General features: G+C 28.4%; 4 protein-coding genes across 5 annotated transcripts; 2 read left to right on the top strand and 2 right to left on the bottom strand.

Annotated features, from left to right (window-relative positions):
• Nucleotides 1-279: 279 nt before the first annotated feature.
• On the top strand, nt 280-9,435 carry LOC134835702 (pyrokinin-1 receptor-like). Of its 2 annotated transcripts, XM_063850626.1 has the most exons (11): nt 280-347; nt 496-557; nt 758-814; nt 5,653-5,764; nt 5,849-5,862; nt 7,642-7,657; nt 7,725-7,836; nt 7,895-8,110; nt 8,168-8,360; nt 8,420-8,628; nt 8,710-9,435. In XM_063850626.1, the coding sequence occupies exons 2-11, from the start codon at nt 548-550 to the stop codon at nt 9,418-9,420; spliced, it is 1,650 nt and encodes a 549-aa protein (XP_063706696.1). In that variant the 5' UTR covers nt 280-347; nt 496-547; the 3' UTR covers nt 9,421-9,435. The 2 variants fall into 2 exon arrangements, with proteins under 2 accessions (XP_063706696.1, XP_063706697.1); XM_063850627.1 differs by having other exon boundaries at nt 302-557.
• Nucleotides 9,436-9,545: 110 nt separating this feature from the next.
• Nucleotides 9,546-15,276, bottom strand: LOC134835307 (protein phosphatase 1 regulatory subunit 37). The gene is made up of 8 exons (XM_063850179.1): nt 15,189-15,276; nt 14,804-15,131; nt 14,500-14,699; nt 13,979-14,440; nt 12,876-13,913; nt 12,674-12,796; nt 9,992-10,103; nt 9,546-9,562 (listed from the first exon to the last, which is right to left on the bottom strand). Exons 2-8 carry the CDS (start codon nt 15,099-15,101, stop codon nt 9,546-9,548), a joined length of 2,250 nt encoding a protein of 749 aa, XP_063706249.1. The 5' UTR covers nt 15,102-15,131; nt 15,189-15,276.
• A 283-nt stretch (nt 15,277-15,559) lies between these two features.
• LOC134835701 (dnaJ homolog dnj-5) lies at nt 15,560-18,955 on the top strand. Its single transcript, XM_063850624.1, has 8 exons — nt 15,560-17,235; nt 17,304-17,401; nt 17,466-17,521; nt 17,640-17,764; nt 17,828-17,930; nt 17,986-18,147; nt 18,208-18,290; nt 18,791-18,955. Exons 1-8 carry the CDS (start codon nt 15,713-15,715, stop codon nt 18,873-18,875), a joined length of 2,235 nt encoding a protein of 744 aa, XP_063706694.1. The 5' UTR covers nt 15,560-15,712; the 3' UTR covers nt 18,876-18,955.
• A 117-nt stretch (nt 18,956-19,072) lies between these two features.
• LOC134835703 (translocon-associated protein subunit alpha) lies at nt 19,073-20,496 on the bottom strand. Its single transcript, XM_063850628.1, has 3 exons — nt 20,337-20,496; nt 19,378-20,085; nt 19,073-19,317 (listed from the first exon to the last, which is right to left on the bottom strand). The coding sequence occupies exons 1-3, from the start codon at nt 20,398-20,400 to the stop codon at nt 19,226-19,228; spliced, it is 864 nt and encodes a 287-aa protein (XP_063706698.1). The 5' UTR covers nt 20,401-20,496; the 3' UTR covers nt 19,073-19,225.
• Nucleotides 20,497-20,682: the final 186 nt, after the last annotated feature.

Genomic DNA, 20,682 nt, shown 5'->3' with positions numbered 1-20,682 from the left:
TGTACAAGTATTCGACTGACTGTCAAAAATTTAATAAAACATTGTATTTATGATGAAATTTGCCTTTTCTCTTCTTCCAAAGGTTTTGAGATACCATACTTCCAAGAGGAGTAATAATAATAATTTTCCAAACTAAATGTTTCTTCTAACAATATTCGTTTAGTCTTTTTCCAACTAAGCTACAATTCAAAAGCAAAAATAAGAAATGTCTATACATTATTGAATAAATAAAAAGTTTTAAAATGTTGATTCATGTATTTGTAATCGTATTATAAAAATGTCCAATAATTCAAATGATTTTCTTAAAATTATTTGGTTCAACTCAAAATTCGATTTAGTTACAAAAAGTATTGCTAATTATAATGCATCATATACAGATGATACAGATAATATTTATGCGGCGTTAAATTTTTCTAATAATGTTACAATTACCAGTGACTCTGCTTTTATATCTAAAATACCGATTACTGTAATATATGTTTTAATATTTATAAGTGGTTTATTAGGAAACGTAATTACATGCGTTGTAATTTCCCGCAATCGGTCTATGCACACAGGTAGATGAATTATTATTAATTGAATAAAATAAATATCAATTCAAAAAAAAAATCAAGTAACGTGAAATGTGAAAAAGTTTACAAAATCTTTCTAAAATATTTCAAATAGTTTTTACTTCTACTAAAAGAATATTAATAATCTAAATAAATAATTGTTATCAAATAATAGTTCCATGTAATGTTTCAATTGTCTTTTGTAGCAACCAACTATTACTTGTTTAGTTTGGCGGTTTCTGATTTACTAGTTTTAATTGCTGGTAAGTAGAATAAGTCCAAATTTAATATTAGGTGCTAATAAAAAGAATGGTAAAATTTATATATTAGGAAAAATAATTTAGATAATTTAAGAAAAATATTTTTTATTAAACATTTAAATATTTAATTTTTGCTCAAATTTCAAGAAAAAATTTATTTATTTAATAGATGAACTCAAAAAAACCTCCAAAAATCAAATTTTTACTTAAAACTATCATAAAATGTGAAAAATGATACAGAAAAATGAATGAAATATTCTTCTTTTTCTAAAATACTAAATTTTGCAATATTATAGTGAACGTAATTTTTAGATTTTTTTACTCCATTAAAAAAAAAATCTATGACTAACAGAATTAACAAAATTTTCGGGCCTAATCTTTCATTCAATATTTTTCGGAAATCAATAAATATTTATTATTGTTTCCTTAGGGTGTTCCAAAACCGTTTTCTGTTTCGCGTTACATGTTCGAAAAAAAAATGCATTGGGGATGGGGGATATAGAAATTTTATATAGATTTTCGTTTTTAGCACTATTTCGTATGTGGAGTAATAAATTTGTTCAATTTTGAGTTATTTTCCATGATATTGTTATTTAATTAGCGTTTTGATTTATTTTTTCTTTACCAAAATATATTTTGAAAAAATTTTCTAAAAATATTTTTTTAATTTTTTGATCGTTATTTTTATAAAAAATTAATTTTTGATTTTTAATTGAAATATTCATAAATAACCGTTGAAATAGTGTAAAATGTCAAAGTTGTTGAAACACAGCGTAAAATCGCTAAAAAAGCTAGCAAAACTTGATTTCTTAAGTCATTTATAAGTCATCTAGATCTAGAATGAAAAAGTATTTCAAAATCAATATATAAATTCTATATCCCTCACGGGCTTATATTATAAAAATGATGGGGGAGGAAACGCGAAATAAGATGCGTTTTTGAAACACCCTTAAAAGCCTTTTCTATTTTATTAAATATTACAGAAAAATTTTCATTTTTACCGCATTTCAAAAAAAAATTGAATTTTGAAATTTGCATTTGAAAAAAATGCGGTATTGTGTTTTCGATGGAACTTAGTGAAAAACTTCGGAAAACTCATGGAAATCTTCGGGAAAACTGAAATTGAAAAAAACTTGGAAAATTTCAAAATTTTTAAATGTTCATGGGAGTCTTTTGAGTAACATGAAAAGTGAAAATGGGAAAATATTCGGGAAAACACATTGAAATGTAGTTTAGTCTAGTTATATAAACAAATGCAATTCAATCTCGTATAAAATTGATTTACATATGCAGCAATCCATTCTAAAAAAAAAAACAAAAAATCCCGTATCTGAAAATTACTTAGGTATAGAAATTTAAATTAAAATTTTTAAAAGGATTATAAAATTTTTAGTATCATATTTGGTTAATAAATTGTATTGAATTGGAAAATTTCAGAAAATTTCAATTAGTTCAATTGCCTTAATTTCAATCTAATTAACATAAAACTTAAAACATTTTTTTTTACTGCTCTCCATTGATTTTGACATTTATTTTCATATAATAATTAATTTTTAATTAATAACTAAAAATGATAAAATAAGGGCCTTTTGTTAGCCAAGTGCCTTTGATCAGCGATATTATAAATTCAAAAACTAAAATGTGGAGTTTTTAGTTTTTTTATATTGTTTCATTTTCTTGTTCTATACATAGATTTTGCATAATATTCAGAATATTCCAAAGTAATTTCGATGGATTACACTGACCGACACGAAAACCACTACCTCAATGTGCCTCACCAATTCTAGCTGATTATGAAAGTAGGCACCTAGACGTCTCCAAAATGCCCACTCATAGGTCTGTAGCACGTCGGAGTCCGAGGCACATCGCATATGAAGTTTCTATGGATTTCAGGTATCTCTTACAAGGAATTTTTACATATTTCGGAGGTTTTCAGCCAAAATATAGGTCTAAACCTATAAGAGTTGTATATTTTTGGAATTTTCAGATAACAGGCAATCTAAAAAATATAATTTCATGGAGGTACAGTTAAGTTTTGGCTTCTCAGGAGCTCCAATTCAGGAAAAAATGGAGAAATTTGCCTTTTTCAGCCGCTTTTGGTGCTCCCAAAGAGCCAAAACTCAACTGTACCTCCATGAGATTATATTTTTCAGTTTGCCTGTTATCTGAAAATTTCAAAAATATACAACTCTTATAGGTTTAGACCTATATTTTGGCTGAAAACCTCCGAAATATGTAAAAATTCCTTGTAAGAGATACCTGAAATCCATAGAAACTTCATATGCGATGTGCCTCGGACTCCGACGTGCTACAGACCTATGAGTGGGCATTTTGGAGACGTCTAGGTGCCTACTTTCATAATCAGCTAGAATTGGTGAGGCACATTGAGGTAGTGGTTTTCGTGTCGGTCAGTGTTATATTGAAGATTTTGTAATACTTTTATTCAAAGTTTTGTGGAGAGCTTGAGATTGGCTTTGTTGTACTAAGTGCATAAAGCTTTTCATCCACAATTCAGATTTTAAAGCTTTGATTATAAAGAGAAATAATTTCTTATTATTAATATAACGACAATATTTTGAATTCTTATAAATGGATTTGATTTATGAATTTTTACTGCCCAACGATTTCTTAATTTCATAGAATATCGTTTGTATTATTTTTATTTTATTTTTCAAGTTATTGATTTGAAATGAAAAAATTTAAAGCCTTATTAGATTGAGCAAAGTAATTGAGCCTTTATTTTGACTATCCTAAGAACACCAACATTAAAATAAGATATTTAAAGTTTTCTAAATATTTTAACTGAAATAAATCAAACATCTTTGCATTCTTCGAATTCTTTAGAAGATTACAAATCGAGCGTTTTTTACAAGGCAAACCATATGAGCCTGTTGTAGTTTCTTCGAATTCTTAAGAAATTTTAGATTAATGTGACTAAAAACTCCAAACTTTTAGTTTTTAATTTATAATATCGCTAATCAAAGGGACTTGGCTAACAAGAGACCCATGTTTTATCCTTTTTAGTGCGTTTTTATAGCCCTTATTATATAAAATTTTTTTTTAGCTCGTTTTATTTTTATTTTTAGTGTTTTTCAACACTTTTTTTTCATCTATTTTTTAATATTTTTTTGAAATATATTTTTTCATCTTTTTTTCATATTTTTTAAACATTTTTTTATTTTATTTTTTTTTTCTGACTTTTAATTGTTGGGTTACAGTACCAATTTTTTTTGTTAAGATATCGGAAGTTTCTGGCCAAAATATAGGTCCAAATCCCTGTCCAAACCTATCCTTATGTTATATATTTATGGAATTTTCAGACAACAGGCAATTTAAAAAATATTGTTTCAAGGAGGCACGGTGAAAAAAGGCACATTTATTCATTCTTTTATTAAAAATCCACGTTTTATGTCAAAAATTATTTAAAATGTTGGATTTTATGAATTGTCAGAAAAAACAATCTTAAAAATATAATTTTAAGATGATGTTTGTTCAAAAGCTTGTTAGAAAAATGTGAAAAATGAAAGAATTTTCGTCAAGTTTCATCATTTTTATGTCTAAATCACTCAAATTTCAATTTTGTCATTTCTGTCATTTTTGTCATATATTTTTCAAATCAATTGTTATCTATCTTTATTTGTTTTATGCAATATAACACTTCCAGATTTAAGAAGAAAGAAAGCTCTGAAAAATGTCGTGTCAAATGCACTTTCAGAAAAAAATTCATTATTATATCAAGAATTACAAGATCTCCCCCCAACACGTTTGAAATCCCGCCAATCACCATGGCAATCATTAATCCGATTTCGATGTCAAGACATTATGAAAAACTTCGTGGTTATCATCAAATGGTCCCAATTCATGGTTAATTGAAGACTGTACGAGACCCACTAGTAGATTTGACCTTCCAAGAAAGATATGGGTGAACGCAAATCGATTCCGTTCGGACTGCGGAAGGTGTAATTATTTCTTGCATAAATGGTCACAAAGGGACTCGCCAAATTGTGAATGTGGATCAATACAAACTATGAGTCAAATTTTACAAGATTGTACGATTACAAAATTCTATGGAGATTTGCGAGAAATGCATGAACTCAACCAAGATGCGATAAACTGGCTATCAAACATAGCTCCATATCAGTATAATGTATATTTCATTTTCAAAAAAATAAAAAAAAAACATACGATAAATAAATATCTGACAATTAAAAAAAAATTGCAAAGTTGTACATTTTGAACTAATGTTTGTCATGCAAACGAGAATTTTAAATGATAAAAGAAGATAATCGCTTGAAATGTCTGATTTTGGAGAGAGAGCCAGAAATGCGTTATATTGACTGTTGTCTGACGATTCCAAAAAGACCAAAAACTTCCGATATTTTAACAAATTACATGTACTCTCCTTGTAAGAGTTACCTGAAATCCTTCTAAACTTCAAATGCAAAGTGTCTCGAACTCCGACGTGCTAGAGATCTATGTGTGAGTATTTTAAAAACGTCTAGATGCCAACATTCATAATCAGCTAGATTTGGAGAGACACATTGAGTTAGTGGTCTTCCATCAAAAATATCTCTTCGATTTTGTTAAATTTAAGATAGTTTTTTTGTCGTATATTTAAAAACACAGAAAAGATTAATCTTAAACGCCATATTTGAAAAAAATATGTCATTTGTATAGTATTTTTAACGATCAAAAAAGTTTATTAGCAAGTTAAATTGTGATGCAATAAAAAATGATCTTAAGTAACTTCTCTTAAACCTTTAATTATATATTAAATTATACAGTTCTTTACGGATGTTCCCATATTTTGTTGTAATAAAAAAAAAACTCTACCTTCTTAGGTTTACCTGTTGAGATGTACATAACTTGGAAGGGCTTGAATATGTATCCATTTAGTCCTGCTGTTTGCATTATACAAAGCTGGATTTGTGAAGTCAGTGCCAATGCAAGTGTGTGGGTATCGATATAATTTTATGCTTATAAATACCTTCATAAAATTATTATTTTTTTTATCTTTCCAATCTAAATTACATGTAGTTTGACGATCACAGGTAAAATTTGACATTTTTGTAATGTTCAATCAACTGCAAGAATTTTATTGTCAACCGGTCAAAGTATGGAGATTTTATTTGTACCTTAAAGTTTTAACAAAATAACTATTAACAAACATAAAATCTTTTGAAATATTACTTTTATTTACTTATTTACTTTTAAGAACAGAATAATCAGATCTTTAATGTACCAAATATTATTTATATATTTTCTTACATATTTTTTTTTTGCCGGTCAAATGAAAATCAAAAATAAAGTCCAAACATTTAAAAATAAAAGAGATAAAAAATTTAAATACTATTTTCATACAAAATGACAAAGTTTTGAGCGTAAAAAATCTTTTTGATGTTTTTTAATTGATTTCACAATATTTTAAATTAAAAATTTAAGAAAAAAAAATTCATAAAAAATAGCTGTAAAAAAATTTTAAAAACTAGTTCAGTAATTTTTTGAAAAATAATTTTAAATAAATGAAACTTAATAGTTTTGTCCGATGCCCCATTTTAAATTCGAAAATCAAATGGGGCAAAATAAAAAAAAAGTTAAAAATTTCATCAAAAATGACCGTTTTTCAGTGTATTTTCATAATTATTCAAGAAATTTAAAAAAAAAAATTCAATTTTTAGTAATATTTGTATTGAAAATCGTATTTCGACATGAAATTTTCCTTTAAAAATAAATTTCATAAAAATTACTGATTTTTTTTTAAAGTTTTGACCGTTGGATTTTTTTGGCCTCCCCGCCATTTTTATTTCAAAAATTTTGGACAAAACTATTGAGTTTTATTTGGAGTGGCCTAAAAGTTAAAAAAAATCTGAAAACTCTTTAAAAATTATGAATATAGACCAAAAAACTGTTATTTTTAATGAAATTTTCAACTTCACATTTTTATTTTGCCCTATTGGATTTTCAACTATTATATTATTATTTTTATTTAATTCTATTAACTTAATTTCTTTATGAATTTTTTTAACTTTTAAAATAAATCTGACTTTATTTTTGATTTTAATTCGGAGCGGCATAATTTAATTGAAATAAATATTTTTTTTCGCTGTACACATTTTCACAAAAAAAAAAAAATTATTTAAAAAAAAATAATATTAAAAAATGTATTGTTTGAAGTTTTCAACTTCTAAAACAAATTTATATTGAAAAAAAAAAAATAAAAAAGAAACAAACTATAAAGTATGAAATAAGTAAAATTCGTTAAAAAAAATACTTATTCTTAAAAAATAAGTATATTCGAATAATTTTTTTAAATAATATTTTTATCAGGAAATTTGTTAGTGCTATAGAAAGAGTTATGTAACATTTTTCGCTTTTTTCGCCAAAAACGCGTTGGTTTCAGAATTTTGAGGCAAACACAATACAAATTTGGTAATGAGCGAGAATTTTTGAAAAAATTATTTTTCGCCTATAACATGCGGGAATATAGTTTCGCCGAAAACGCGTTGGTTTCAAAATTTTGGGGCAAATACAATATAAAAAAAAAAATAAAATAAAATAAAATAAAAAAAATTATAATATAAAGCAATCAAGTCTTACAAAAAAAAAGTAAAAACATATTTTTTTAATGATGATCAAAACATTTACTTACATAGCCTCACTAAATATTTTTATGCAAAAAAAAACACAGAAGAAAGTTTACTGTATCCAAAGTTACATAAGTCCATTAAAGAGAGATTCTTTCAAGAGGAATCAATATCACATTTTTAACTGTAAACTGTAAAAATTTAAATATAATCTGTCTAAAAATTAAAATGTTTTTATTTTTCTAGCTTTTACAATTGAACGGTAGGTCATTATAACTCTTTCAGTATTAAAAAAAGTAAAACTCACTGATTATATTCCAACTTATTAGCTATGTTGCTATTTGTAAGCCATTTCTTTCTCATACGATGTCCAAGTTATCAAGGGCAGTTAAATTTATTCTTATAATTTGGGCAGTTGCAGTGTGTTTAGCTATACCAGCGGTAAGAAAATAATGTCAAAATATAACTAAAACATGTTATATTTTTTTTTTATTTGAAGGCAATGGAATTAGGAATAGTCGACAGAGGATCTCACGAACGATTTTGTACTGTTGTGAATTCAAAAAGTGCTGCTAATACCTTTACTTTATCGGTTATAATCATATTTATATTTCCTATGGTAGTCATAACAATTTTGTATATTCTGATTGGTTTGCAACTCAGACGTTCAAACATTGTTAACAGAGGTCCTTCTAGCAGCAGTGTAAGATTAAAGGTAGGAATAAAATTTCACAACATATGTATATTTTGTTTTAATAAAATGTTTCTGTAGCACCGTGTTTTTAAAAAACGTGCCCAAAAAACGATTGTACAAGTGGACGTACAAAATGATATCATGCTACCCTTCCATGAGACACATAATATATGTATAAATGAAAATGTTGTTGTATCGCCTGAAAATGGACGAATTAATTTTTCAAATAGAGCTACAAACCATGGAACCCGCCATGTTGTAAATATGTTAGGTAAGAAAAACATATTCTTACAAATTATTGAATGATTTCTAAAAAGTCGTTTTCTTAAGTGGCTGTTGTGGTTACATTTTTCTTTTGTTGGGGCCTGTTTCATTTACAAAGACTTTTTGCCGTTTACTATAGTCCCGATGGACTGCAAACATATTCGAAGTTCACAGAAAATCTTTACTGGCTTTCAGGAATATTTTATTACTTTTCGACATGTGTAAACCCTTTCTTGTACAATATAATGTCCCACAAATTTCGATCAGCATTCAAGGTAAATATTTTAAATGTTTATGGAAACATTGCACAGTTAGTTTAAAATTGTAATAGAATTCGTTACTTTCTTTATTTCAAGGATACAATCGCCCAGTATGTTTATCGCGGAGATGAGCAACATCAACCAAAAAAATGTTATTGTCACAGTTCATCTCAACGTTCCACTTCATTGCATTCTCAATCACTAAACACATGTTCGTCTATTGTTTCATCAAATCAACAGCAACCATTAAAACAAATACACTATAAAGATATAGATTTAGTAAAGGTTAAACGACCATTTATTGTATCTTTTCGGAAAATTCCATGCAGCACAAGCATATCACATAATGATCCTATCAGTTCGATAAACCTTTCTCAAAAAGTAGATTCTGAACTTGAATGTGATTACAAGAAAATAATTAACTCTGTGAAGTTTTCCCTGAAAGAAAATCATCATTATACTTATCTTAACGGGGAAACTTTAGACTTCGAGGTCCAAAATAGTAAATCGAAACTTAGTCACAGACTGATCAAATGTTTTGATTCGCAGACTGCCCAAAAAGACTTTTTTAATTGCATGGATTTAAGCCGAATGAGCACAAATGATTTTCCATTCAATAACAGTCTCACATTGATGAATGATTCAAAAAAACTTGAAGATAATCTAAACTTGATATTGAAACAACTCGTATTTAAAAATGAAACATTGAATGGACAAGTAATGCGCACTGGAAAACGCAATAGCAAAATTCACTTTTTAACAAAAAGTAAAAGTTTACCATGTTTCACAATAGATCCACAAAAATAATACATATAATTTTAAATTACCATTTATTTGTAATTTGTATTTTGTAAAAACAATAAAATAATATTTAAAATCCATATATTTGTTTACTTACAACTTGGTTCTTTTGAATCGGTTACTTAGGATACTTAGCCATGACACAAACCTTTAGGAATACGGAAAAATTAAAAATAGAAATTCGATTTGAAATTTCATTAAAAATTTGTCACAAAAAAATGCATCAAACTGCAGTCAACGATTTTACAATAATGTTTCTTATTCATTACATATTTACGACATTTCAAAAAATGGATTGAAAATTGTGTTAATTTTGTCATTTTGTATAAAATTTTTTTTTTGCCCATTTTGAAAAAATGTTTGTAGGACAAAAAGTTCAAATTAAATTTGAAGCGGCTTCATGTTTAATAATTAAACATATAATAGATAAACAAAAATAAAAAAAAAGAATAAAAAAAGTACCAAAAAGTACATATTAAAGTATATTATTTATTTTTTTTACTACGATGTTTTTGTTACAGAAAATGTAGGTATATTGTATCTATTTTAAATTAGTTTTTAAGTGTAGGGAACTTACTGACTTTAAAACCGAACCTCGAATAAAACAACAATGGCTTTTCAATTATTTTAACATATGTTTTAGAGTCTTGATTTTGTACATTCTTCCAAGGTTTGTCCATGAGCTCAAACTAAAATTTAACCGTTTATATTTATAAGATTTTAACAAAACTTATAGGAAACAAATTAAACTTTTAAAAATAAATACCAAAAAACTCTTGTGTATCAATTGTTATTTTAAGGTACAATATTTATTTTTTTTTACATACTTACAAACAAAAACAAAACATTTTTCAAATTTAAAAATAAATGAAACAAATATGCCATAAATTTCACATTTTTTTAATTTGCTTTCCATGCTTTTATATACAAAAGTGTGTACAATTTTAAGTATATCTTAAATTATTTCTTCCATATCACTTGTTATATCAATTATTATTATCTAGTTCTTAATATGTAAACAATCAAGAATATTATCTTAAACTGTCGTAAGTATTGAATGTGGTGGGATATTACATTATGTTCTATTCTATATGTACAATTTTTTCACCTTAATTTCTCTATCAAATAGGTATTAAGCATTGAGCTCAAAAAAGAATCTGACCAAAATTGTGCGAAATAAAATATATCACTTTAAAAAAAATTTAAACATGAGAAAGACCATTAAGATGATTAAGTAGTTTTTTTATTTACCTATCAATTAGTGTAAGAATGTTTTATAAAATGTCTAATTAAAATTTATACAATTTTTAAAAATATTTTGGATATCATTAGGATATCTGCATCTCCAAAACATTAGGAAGGAGTACATGGAGTATCAAGTAGCACAAATAAGACCACTTTCAAAAGAATTTCTTTAAATTTTGCACATTGAGAGAATTGAAAAATTGAAAATTGAATTGAAAAAAAAAAAAAAAATAGAATATTTGTATTGATTTGATATTTGATATTTTTATAATTTTTTATGAAGAAATTTTCGCCAAGATAATTTAATCGAAACTAATAGTTTGTTATGAAAGAGTATGCAAATTTTCATCATGAATTATCAGCCAACAAATTCTTAATAATATACTGTTGTAATATTTTGTACTTCATCGTTTTTGTCCTTTGTATCATCGCTTTTTAATTGAGTGCACTTTTTTTCAATTTTTCCAGAAAAGGAGATTTCATTTGTAGCTATAGAATTCACAATGTAGTTACCATCAAATTGCTCGAGTCCTGGTAGTGAGTCGACAGATTGCATGGAATCTTGTGATGTATTTATAATACTCAAAGAGTCTCTAGCAATGCTTCCAAGGCCACATCCTGAACTTTGAACATTAACATCTGTTTGTGTGATAAGCTTGATATCAGATGATGTTTGCAACTCTTTAATTTCAACAATTTGAGAAACAGACAAATCATCTTGATCTTCATCACCTAGTTCAAATAAAACTTTTTTCTGTTTGAAATCTGATATTTCCTCTGCTTCTTTTGCTAGTTGAGTTGGGCACACTGGCTTTGTAATTGAAATACTACTAGCAGTTATAGTATTATCAGGTGATATATTTTCTTTTACTTCTTTCTTTATTTCTTTTGGCAAGTTTTCTACAAGAAACGTAGGCTCTGCTGAATTATCACTAAAAACATTTTGTTGTAGTACATTGAATCTTGTCTGTGTGTCTAATATTTCTGGACTGTCTTTTCTTGTTCCTAAACCAACCATGGCAAATAGATTTCCAACTGTATTTTCTTTTTTTGTCTGTAAAATTGTTTCATCCTTTTTGAAGTTCTCTGGACTAGATCTATTGAAAATTTGGGAAATATTTGTTGGCTGAAATAAATTCAAAAGCTTATCGAGAGTGGCTGGGTAGTTGCTAGAATTTTTTCTTATTCTCTTATCACTTGTTTTTTGTTTAGGTAAGTCAAGAAAATCACTTCCAGGGCTTTTACATGGACTGTTTCCTGTTAAAGTTCCTTCGTTTGACGAGACTTTTTGTGGATTTTGTTCTTCTTGTAGAATATCTAAGGACTCCTGTGAGCTCAAACTAATTTCTAAACTTGAATAACTATCATTAAGTTTGTGAATTTCCTTACTTTCGGCATTTTTGCTATTTTCCGTGCATTTTATGTATTTGGCATCCATCATTGGAACATTTCGTAAAATAATGTCAAAACTATCATTTGAACCCATTGAAACATTTAGTTCATTGTGTTGGTCTATAGAATCAAGTGATGTACTGCTGCTAGACAAAGCCGAATCAGATAAAGTCGAACAAGCTAAGGAAGGAGTCAAAAAATTGCTACTAGAATGTGGTGTCGATTGTGTCACCCTTGTGACACTAAATCTCGAACTTGGAAAAAATGTTGGGGAAGGCGATAGCTCACTACTGCAACTCATTTTGGATTCATTGACTTTTGATACTTGAAAGCGGCTGCGAGACGGACTTGCTAGTGGACTAACTATTGGAGATGGAAGTGGTGATTTAAGTCGATTTTTAGATGCATCGATAAAATGAGAAGATTTCTTATGCACTTTTTTACAATGTGTAAAAGTTGAGGGCAACGATGAAGATGGCGAAAGAAAGTTCTTTTTATTACTATTTGTAGGTGATTTAATTGTTGTAATACTTGATGTGTTTGTATCGGTATTTTTGAGAGTCACTTGTACATTTTGACATGTTAGTGAAATTTTACGTGAAGGTATAGGAATCTTACGTACTGATGTTTCAACTGTGGTTGTTGTTGGTGTTTGTTCACTGTCAACATATGCACTTGAGTTTCTTTTGCAGTGAGCTCGAATATTATTGATTAAGCGATTAAAGTTTGTTGAATCAAAAGATTCCTGTGAATTAAAAAAAAAAAACACAAACACGTTCATATCTATAAAATGAAGAAAATATGTCGAGTTATAATGTACTTACTGAAAATTTTCGTGGTGTATCATCTAAATCTATTTGTGTTATGGACCTGTTTGACTTTAAGGCATCATTCAAAGATTCCAATCCTTCACATTGAAGATTATTATCGCGAAGATCGATTCTTTGTAAAATAGAATTTCCTCCAAATTCTATGACTTCTGACAACGCTTTGATTCCAGAGCATGATAAATGACAAGCTTGTAAACCAAGACTAGTCAAACTCAGATTTGCCTTAATGCTCGGTTTTATGTGAAAAAGAAAATCGTTTCCCAGATTGTTTCTACCAATATTTAATATTTGCAAAACAGTCGTTGTTGACAGTAGTTCCGAAAACGATTTACTCGAATTCTTTGTTATTTTGTTGTTCCACAATAATAATACTTGTAATCCTGTTTGACCTTTGATTGACTCTTCAAATTGACTTGAAGTCGATTGTTGTCTTTCTAATGTACCATTTTTTGAAAATTTTGCTTCAATAATGCGAATTGAAGACTTTGAGTCATTCGAGTCTATCGATGCTAAGCTGTTTAAGCTTTCAGAACTAAAGGAACGTTCAGGATAATATTTTGCATCTTTTTCACTCATTTCATCGTTTAATGTTACTTTTAAGAAAGACTCTAGGGGCTGTGTTTTTTTCAAACTTAAGCTTTCCATTTCTTTTGATGGATCTTTATCATCTATTTTTTCTGCAATTTCACATTGATACGTTTGTTCTTTTTCTTCTTTTTTCTTCAAATTTTCTGAAGTGAAGGTGGCCATCTCTTTGTGTTTTTCTAATTCTTGGTCTTCATCGTTAAAATTATTATTATTATTAGACAAAAACTGTGTCGACTTAGTTTTTTGTTTATCATACAATTCCTCAGAGCTATTGATGGTTAATTTTTTGAACGATGGTGACAAACTTTTGTTGTTGTTAAGCAAATTCAAACTTGCTGATAATTCTGAATAATCCAGATGTACGCTGCAGCTATCTGAACTTGGATTGCGAATACAATTGTTCTGTTGTATAAGAGCATCAGCTAAATATGATATTCCCTCATCCTATGAATTGTAAATGTATCGTAAATTAATTATCAATCTTCGTTTATTATTAATATAAGTCTTACCTGTATATTATTATTTGATATATCTAAAAATTGTATAGAATAGTTTACTTTTAGTAAACAGCCAATATTGTAAGCATCAAAACTATTTAGATCATTGTTAGACAACCAAAGTTCTTTAAGTACATTAACTTTGCGTAATGCATGGCAAAAAGTAGCTATGGGTCTTCCAGTCATTCCGCAGTGTTCTAATTTAATGGTGTGTAAACAAGAACCAAATAAAGCCTTTCCCAAATTTGATGCACTTATCTCACTGATTGGAACACCTCGTGCCTCTAAGACTTCCAGTGATTGACTCCTCTTTACCATATTTACAGATGACTGCCATCCTCTGTTAGTTATATCCTTGTTATCTGATATATTCAATTCATTTGCAGCTTCATAAAACTCTACCATATCAAAAATTGCAGCTGCTGACACATCATCTAATTGACAACCAGAAACATCTATCGCTTTATACTGAATCTGTATTAAAAAAAAAACAAAAAATTACCATTTTTGACAAAATTAAAAAAAAAACTTACGTGTTTCAATATTTCCTCTAAACATTCTACATTTTCGTGTGTTAATATTTGATTATGTAGATCCAAGTTATTTGTTCTATGCTCATTTGTGTTATCCAATGACTTCAAATGATTAAGTACCACGACTAAAGGTTCAGTCTTGTGTTTAACGCAAGAAGCTTTGTACAAATTGCAAAGTTCATCGGCGGATACTCGTGAAACTAAATATTATAAATAAAATAAATAAGGTTTATTTAATTAGGTCACAAATCATATAATAAATTTACAAATTTTAGAATAGATTTTAAGTTTTATGAAGACTTACCTCCTTCCCAAGGATTTACTGGCTCAAAGTAACCAGTTACTAAATTCTTATCAGTAGGAAAAGATACCTTTCTATTTTTCTCTTTATCACTGCACCTAATATTTTCCTTTTTGGGTTCGGATATTTCAGCTGTTTTATTATTATGCAACATGGGACACTCCTCATATGCACCTTTTAAACCATCCGTTTCATTAGTGTTTAATAGAGGGCTTTCTTCACATTCATTTGCATCAACCTTTGCATCAATTGGGTGTTCATCAGAGTCTCTTTGTTCTTTAAAAATTTTCACAGAATTCATGTCGTTTCGCTTCTTCAGCTTGACATATACCTAAACTTAAATCTCATGTAATGTTTTCAATTAAAGTAATTTATTTATTACACTTACAATCAGTTAATTAAGTTTTTCTTGATGTTAATGTTTTTTTTTCTACTCAAAAGTAAAATACGCTCTTTTATCAAATTAATTACAGACATTCGGAATAGAGAGACCAGATGACATAAATATTATTTATACTTAAATACATAATATGAACAAAAATAAAGGGTTTGAACCTCGGCCACCGTATGTTATCCCTTTGCTGCCTATCGTGCAAAGTTCCCTTTAAATTCATTGGACATAACATAAACACAATACGAAAAATAGTGATACAAATGTGCAATTAGTAAACAGTTCGTCAAAACATTTAAAAGATAAGTAAGTAACAAGCACATTCTTGATAGGGCATATGAGAATTTTCCACTGTAAATAAAGTTTTTTTTTTAATTTTGTGCAACAAAATTTAAGTATGTAACTACCTAGAAATCGAAGATTATTTATTTTTGAAATTTTGTATTATAATAAAACATATTGAACAAAAACAGCTAATTTCAAATTTACATGACTGAACGACAAGTTAATCCTTGGATAACATGACTGATGAAACTCATAGCAGAAAACATTGGGAAACGATTCAAAATTATGGAGCGATTCCACGAATTCAATCTAATGTTTCAACTCCTGTTTCTGACGACTACACACGACTTAGAGATGCTTGCGAAAATGTACTAAAATTAAATAGGTTCAATGTAGAAAACCAAAATCACGAATTATTCAATCAATCTTCTAACTCCAATTTGACTTATTCAACATCTGTTCAGCCTAACTCTAATTACAACATTCAAAGAGAGTTTAATGAAAAAAATAGAAACAACAATGCCATTAGTCAGAATGAAGATTCTGAATCATCAGAAAATTTTCTAAATGCATCATCAATGTATTCATCAAATCCAATTTTGGAACTTGTTGGTAAATGGACACCCGGAACAAGTATTTATGGAAATTGCTTCAAAATTAATAATTGCGATTTAAATGAAAATCATGCAAATCAAAGACAATACAACGAACAAAATAAAGCTACTACAAATGATCCAATAAATATAGGTTCCATTACACAAGTAAAAAAGAAACAAAGAATCGTAGCAGAGGTAAAACCGATGAGAATGTCTTATTCAGATGTATTGAGTAAAAATGTCTTACCTAGGGAAGAATCGGAAAACACAAAGCTCGACAATAATTTTACTTCAAACAACATTTCTCATGCTTGTACTAAGAAAAAAATCAGCCGATTATCTGTTCCATTTGAGAAAAAAACGCCAATAAGCATAGTTTATGATGAAAAACCACGTAAAAGTCAAAACGTGATAATTAACACCGAAAAAGTTAATAGTAAACATTTGAATGGTCGAAAATCTTGTAGTTTTACGGAAAAAAACACAAAAGAAAAACGAAAAACAAACAATAATAATTGTATGGACAGCAAAATAAAAAGCAAATACAAAAAAAGCGATAAACATAAAAAAATACCCAGTTTATTTGAAACATCCCCGAATGTTGAGCATATAGATTATGAAGACTTTCATATATCAGATGAAATTAACCAAAATGAATATATTCAGACTACATCGTACGACAAAGCTTCAAAATGTCATAAAAAAAATAAAATAGCGCCACGTTCTTCATCGAAACAAGATAAGTTCAATCTAAAGCGAACTCAAAAAAATCATAAATCTCAAAAGAATCGTAGCGAAATGCTCGAAAAACTTTATTTTACGTGGATCGAGTATACAACAAAATTTGGACTATGGCTTTGGTCTTTAATCATTGATGTGGTATTTATGAGCTTTGGTATAGTGTGGGATAAAGTTTTGAATTTGTATAATCATATCAAAAAAATTAATAAAACCATGTGCATTGGAAATCGCCCAACTAAATGGTTAAAAACTTTTTGGATAAAGTTACATGTAAAGTTTCGAAGATTTACATTTCGATCAAATACATTGGGAAAGAAACAGAAAGAAAATCTTATAGACCATTACAGAGATGGAAAGCTTCCCACAAATGCGGAAGAAGCAATGTATTCTCTTTTAAATTGCAAAGAAAAAGATGCTTATAGGTAAAACTTCATTAATTAATTATCTTTAGATGTAATTAATTTACTCATCTGTATCATGTCATACTTAGTATTCTTGGAGTAACACAAGATTGTCCGCAAGAACGAATAAGGAAACACTTCCACAAAATAGCATTGCTTGTACATCCTGATAAAAATAAGCAAATAGGTAATCATAAACAGAACATATTCTGGGTAATATACAATTGTTATATTTGAAATTCATTTTTAAGGTTCTGAAGAAGCGTTTAAAGTGTTGCAACGGTCGTTCGAGCTCATAGGAGAACCGGTAATATTGTTAGATAGTTCTGGATGGCTCCACTACGGATCGCTTCCAGCAGCTTTAAGAGATTATATTGAAAAAACGTTAAAATTGACATTCACTTATAAATATTTGGTTTTTTTAGGAAAGTCGAAAACAATATGATTTAAGTTTGGCTGAAGCACTGAACGCCGAAAAAGCTTGGTCAGAGTTGAATGATCTATTGAAACAGCTTCATACAAAAATTTCTGAAGCGGCGAATACAATTCGGCAAGAATTAAACTAATTTTTAAAAGTATATTTTAGTCAATAATATAGTACGCTTATGAATAGGTGTAGCAGTTGTTATAGTCGACATCCTAGAAAGCCAACCGGTCGTCCTCATTATGCAGCTCGAGAATGCAATTCATGTCGAATAAGGCACTCGGCTAGAGAAGTAAATTTTCTTTTATTTTTATTAAAGTTCTGTTTATTGCATTGTTTTTTAAAAGGGTGACATATGGGCTGAAACAACGTTTTTGGGCTTACGTTGGAAATATTTAGCTTTAATGGAAGGAAAGGTATTCGACATAACCGAATGGGCTAATTGCTCTGGACAGAAAGGAGCGCTATCTCATCTACAACCGAATTCGCATATTGTTCAATATAGAATAGTGAGGATTTTTTCAATTGGTTGTTGATATTAAAAATAATGTTTTTTTTTTCACCAACAGATTTTAAATTCTCAACAACAGCAACAACAACAACAAGTTCAGCACGAAAAGGAAAAGATTAACAAAAAAGAACAGTTTGCTAGGTACTACTGATCTATGATACTAGTTAATATACAAGTACACTCAAGAAAATAATCGATCCACAGAGAAATCCTTAAGTAGGTTTACTTTACGCTAAAAAAACAATGTTGGTTTTCTCTACAGTAAGTATCTGTTTTCTCTAATGTGTCTAAAGCTTAAAGAAAGGAAAACAGAAACACACTGTTTTAATATTACAAAAAAAAAAGATTAACAAAATTTATAATTAATGTCTAAAGTCATAAATATAATTTTTTAAAGAAATTTTTACAAAACATACGCAATTTTAAGGGTCAATAATAGTACCATCGAACTCAAACATCAATTGCTAATTTTTTGCATGTTTTGCTAAAATGCCCATACATGTTTTAGTCATAAACCGGAAACTTCAAATTTTTCAAAAGTATTATAGAAAACTGTTATCTCTGTGGATTGTAAAAAAAAAATTCCGAGTGTTATAATAAACTATTAATATAAAATATAATCAATTTTTAAATATTTACAGTGAACCTACTTTTGATGATATATTGGCAAATGTTTATGGTGGGCAGAAAAAGGGACCTGTCACACGACGTAAACACAAAAAATAAGATTAAATCTTCTTGTCTAAATAACTTGTAGTTAAACTTTAAATTTAAAAGAATAATTGAACAACAAAAATAAATATAAAACAAACAAAAGAAGCCCGTCTAATTTAATTGAAATTAATTTCTAGGTAATAAACATAACCAATTCAAAATGCTTACGAAGCCTTTTACCTTTTACTTTCGAGCTTAAAATATATTAATTTTTTAGTTTTATTTTTTGTCTGTTTATTCATTGATTTTTTTTTTAAGAAAAAATAACGAAAAATTATATTTTAAAGTTGTTCTACAGTTAATGTTGGTTCAATCAATCAATCAAAAAATGAGTACTTGTCTCTTTCTTCTTTTCATCAAATTTAATCATCAGAACCAACACTGCGTTTTGCTTTTCTTTGACGTGGACTCTGTTTAGGTGATTTGTTTCCTATCTTTGAGTTTGGTGACGCCTCTATAAAAGAAAGCAAGTGATAAGATTAAATAAACAAAATTTAAAAGAGCAAGTATTTACGTAATTGTTTGAGTGTTTCTGCGGGCAACCAATCGTAATCAACATCATTTGCATTGTTGGTGCCTGTTTCTACTTGTTTGCGTTGTGTAGTTGATCGCCTTTTTTTCCCAACACTTCCCAAAAACTGTTGGCCCAAAACAAGTAGAAGAACTACAATTGCTGCTAAAAATACATACAAGAAGAAAGTCTCGCCATCTAAACCATCATCAACCTCAGTAATATGAATAGTTTCATTAAAAACAGCTTCAGTGTACTGAATTCCATTGGCATCACGATAGTTAAGTGCGATGTTTAAGCCAAACGGACGTCCAGCAAATGTATCGGATGGAACAAATGAGTATGAAATTGTGGCGTCATGCCCTGGTTTGACGACAGTGTTATATACGATTGCTGAGAAATTTTGAATGAAGTAATTGAAATCCATTGGATATCGGAAAGAAGCTTCCAAAGTTTCTACAACGAAATCGTCTTCTCCCTTATTGGCGAAACCAACTAAAAATTCAACTGGAACTCCGCCAGGCAAATTCAACTGCACACCTGGCAAATATAATGGCTTTGTAAATAACAAACGTGTGTCAGCATTTGGTGAGGTTGTAATTTCCAAATCTTCCTCGATTTCTGCGTCACCTGTTACACCAGAATCTTCAGTTTCTACATCTACTAACTCATCGTCCAACTCATCTTCAGCTCTTACCACAAACCGGTTTCCTGCAAAAGAAAAATCATATACATATTTAAATAGTTTTATGAAATTATAAATGACCATTCCTATGTCTGCTCAGTTACAAAAACCTCTCTATCACTTGAGTGTAATACATGAATTTACAATTGCATAATTTTAAAGATGTTTTCATAGAGATTTTTGACTTTATAAAATGCCAATATGTGAGCAAGTTTGCCACGTAAGACACGATTATTGGAATACAATATTAAGATTTTTTACAATGTGTTTCTTTTACCTGAATTTAATGTACAAATAATGCTGGGAAGCACAAATAGTAAAAATATATGTAATTTTTGCATTTTATTTGGATTTTTTGTAAATTTATTTCTACAGTCCACGTAAGTCCACGTCTGAATCGCACCAAACCAAGATATTTCTTAGATTTAGCCCTATTGCACAATCGACTTGGGTTTTGAAATATACTTGAATTTTTATAAGTATTTAGGTATTATTGTTCTTAAATATTTAAATAAATATTTGTTTATTTAAAATTTGCAAAAAAAAAACTTTATAATTTTACATATAAATAAATGTTTTAAATTATTTAATAAAATTTATTAAAAAAAATAAACAAATTAGGT

This window comes from Culicoides brevitarsis, chromosome 3 (genome assembly GCF_036172545.1).
Source record: "Culicoides brevitarsis isolate CSIRO-B50_1 chromosome 3, AGI_CSIRO_Cbre_v1, whole genome shotgun sequence".
Lineage (NCBI taxonomy): Eukaryota > Metazoa > Arthropoda > Insecta > Diptera > Ceratopogonidae > Culicoides > Culicoides brevitarsis.
Note: the sequence above shows the minus strand (reverse complement) of the source record. Positions and strands in the feature narration are given on the sequence as shown.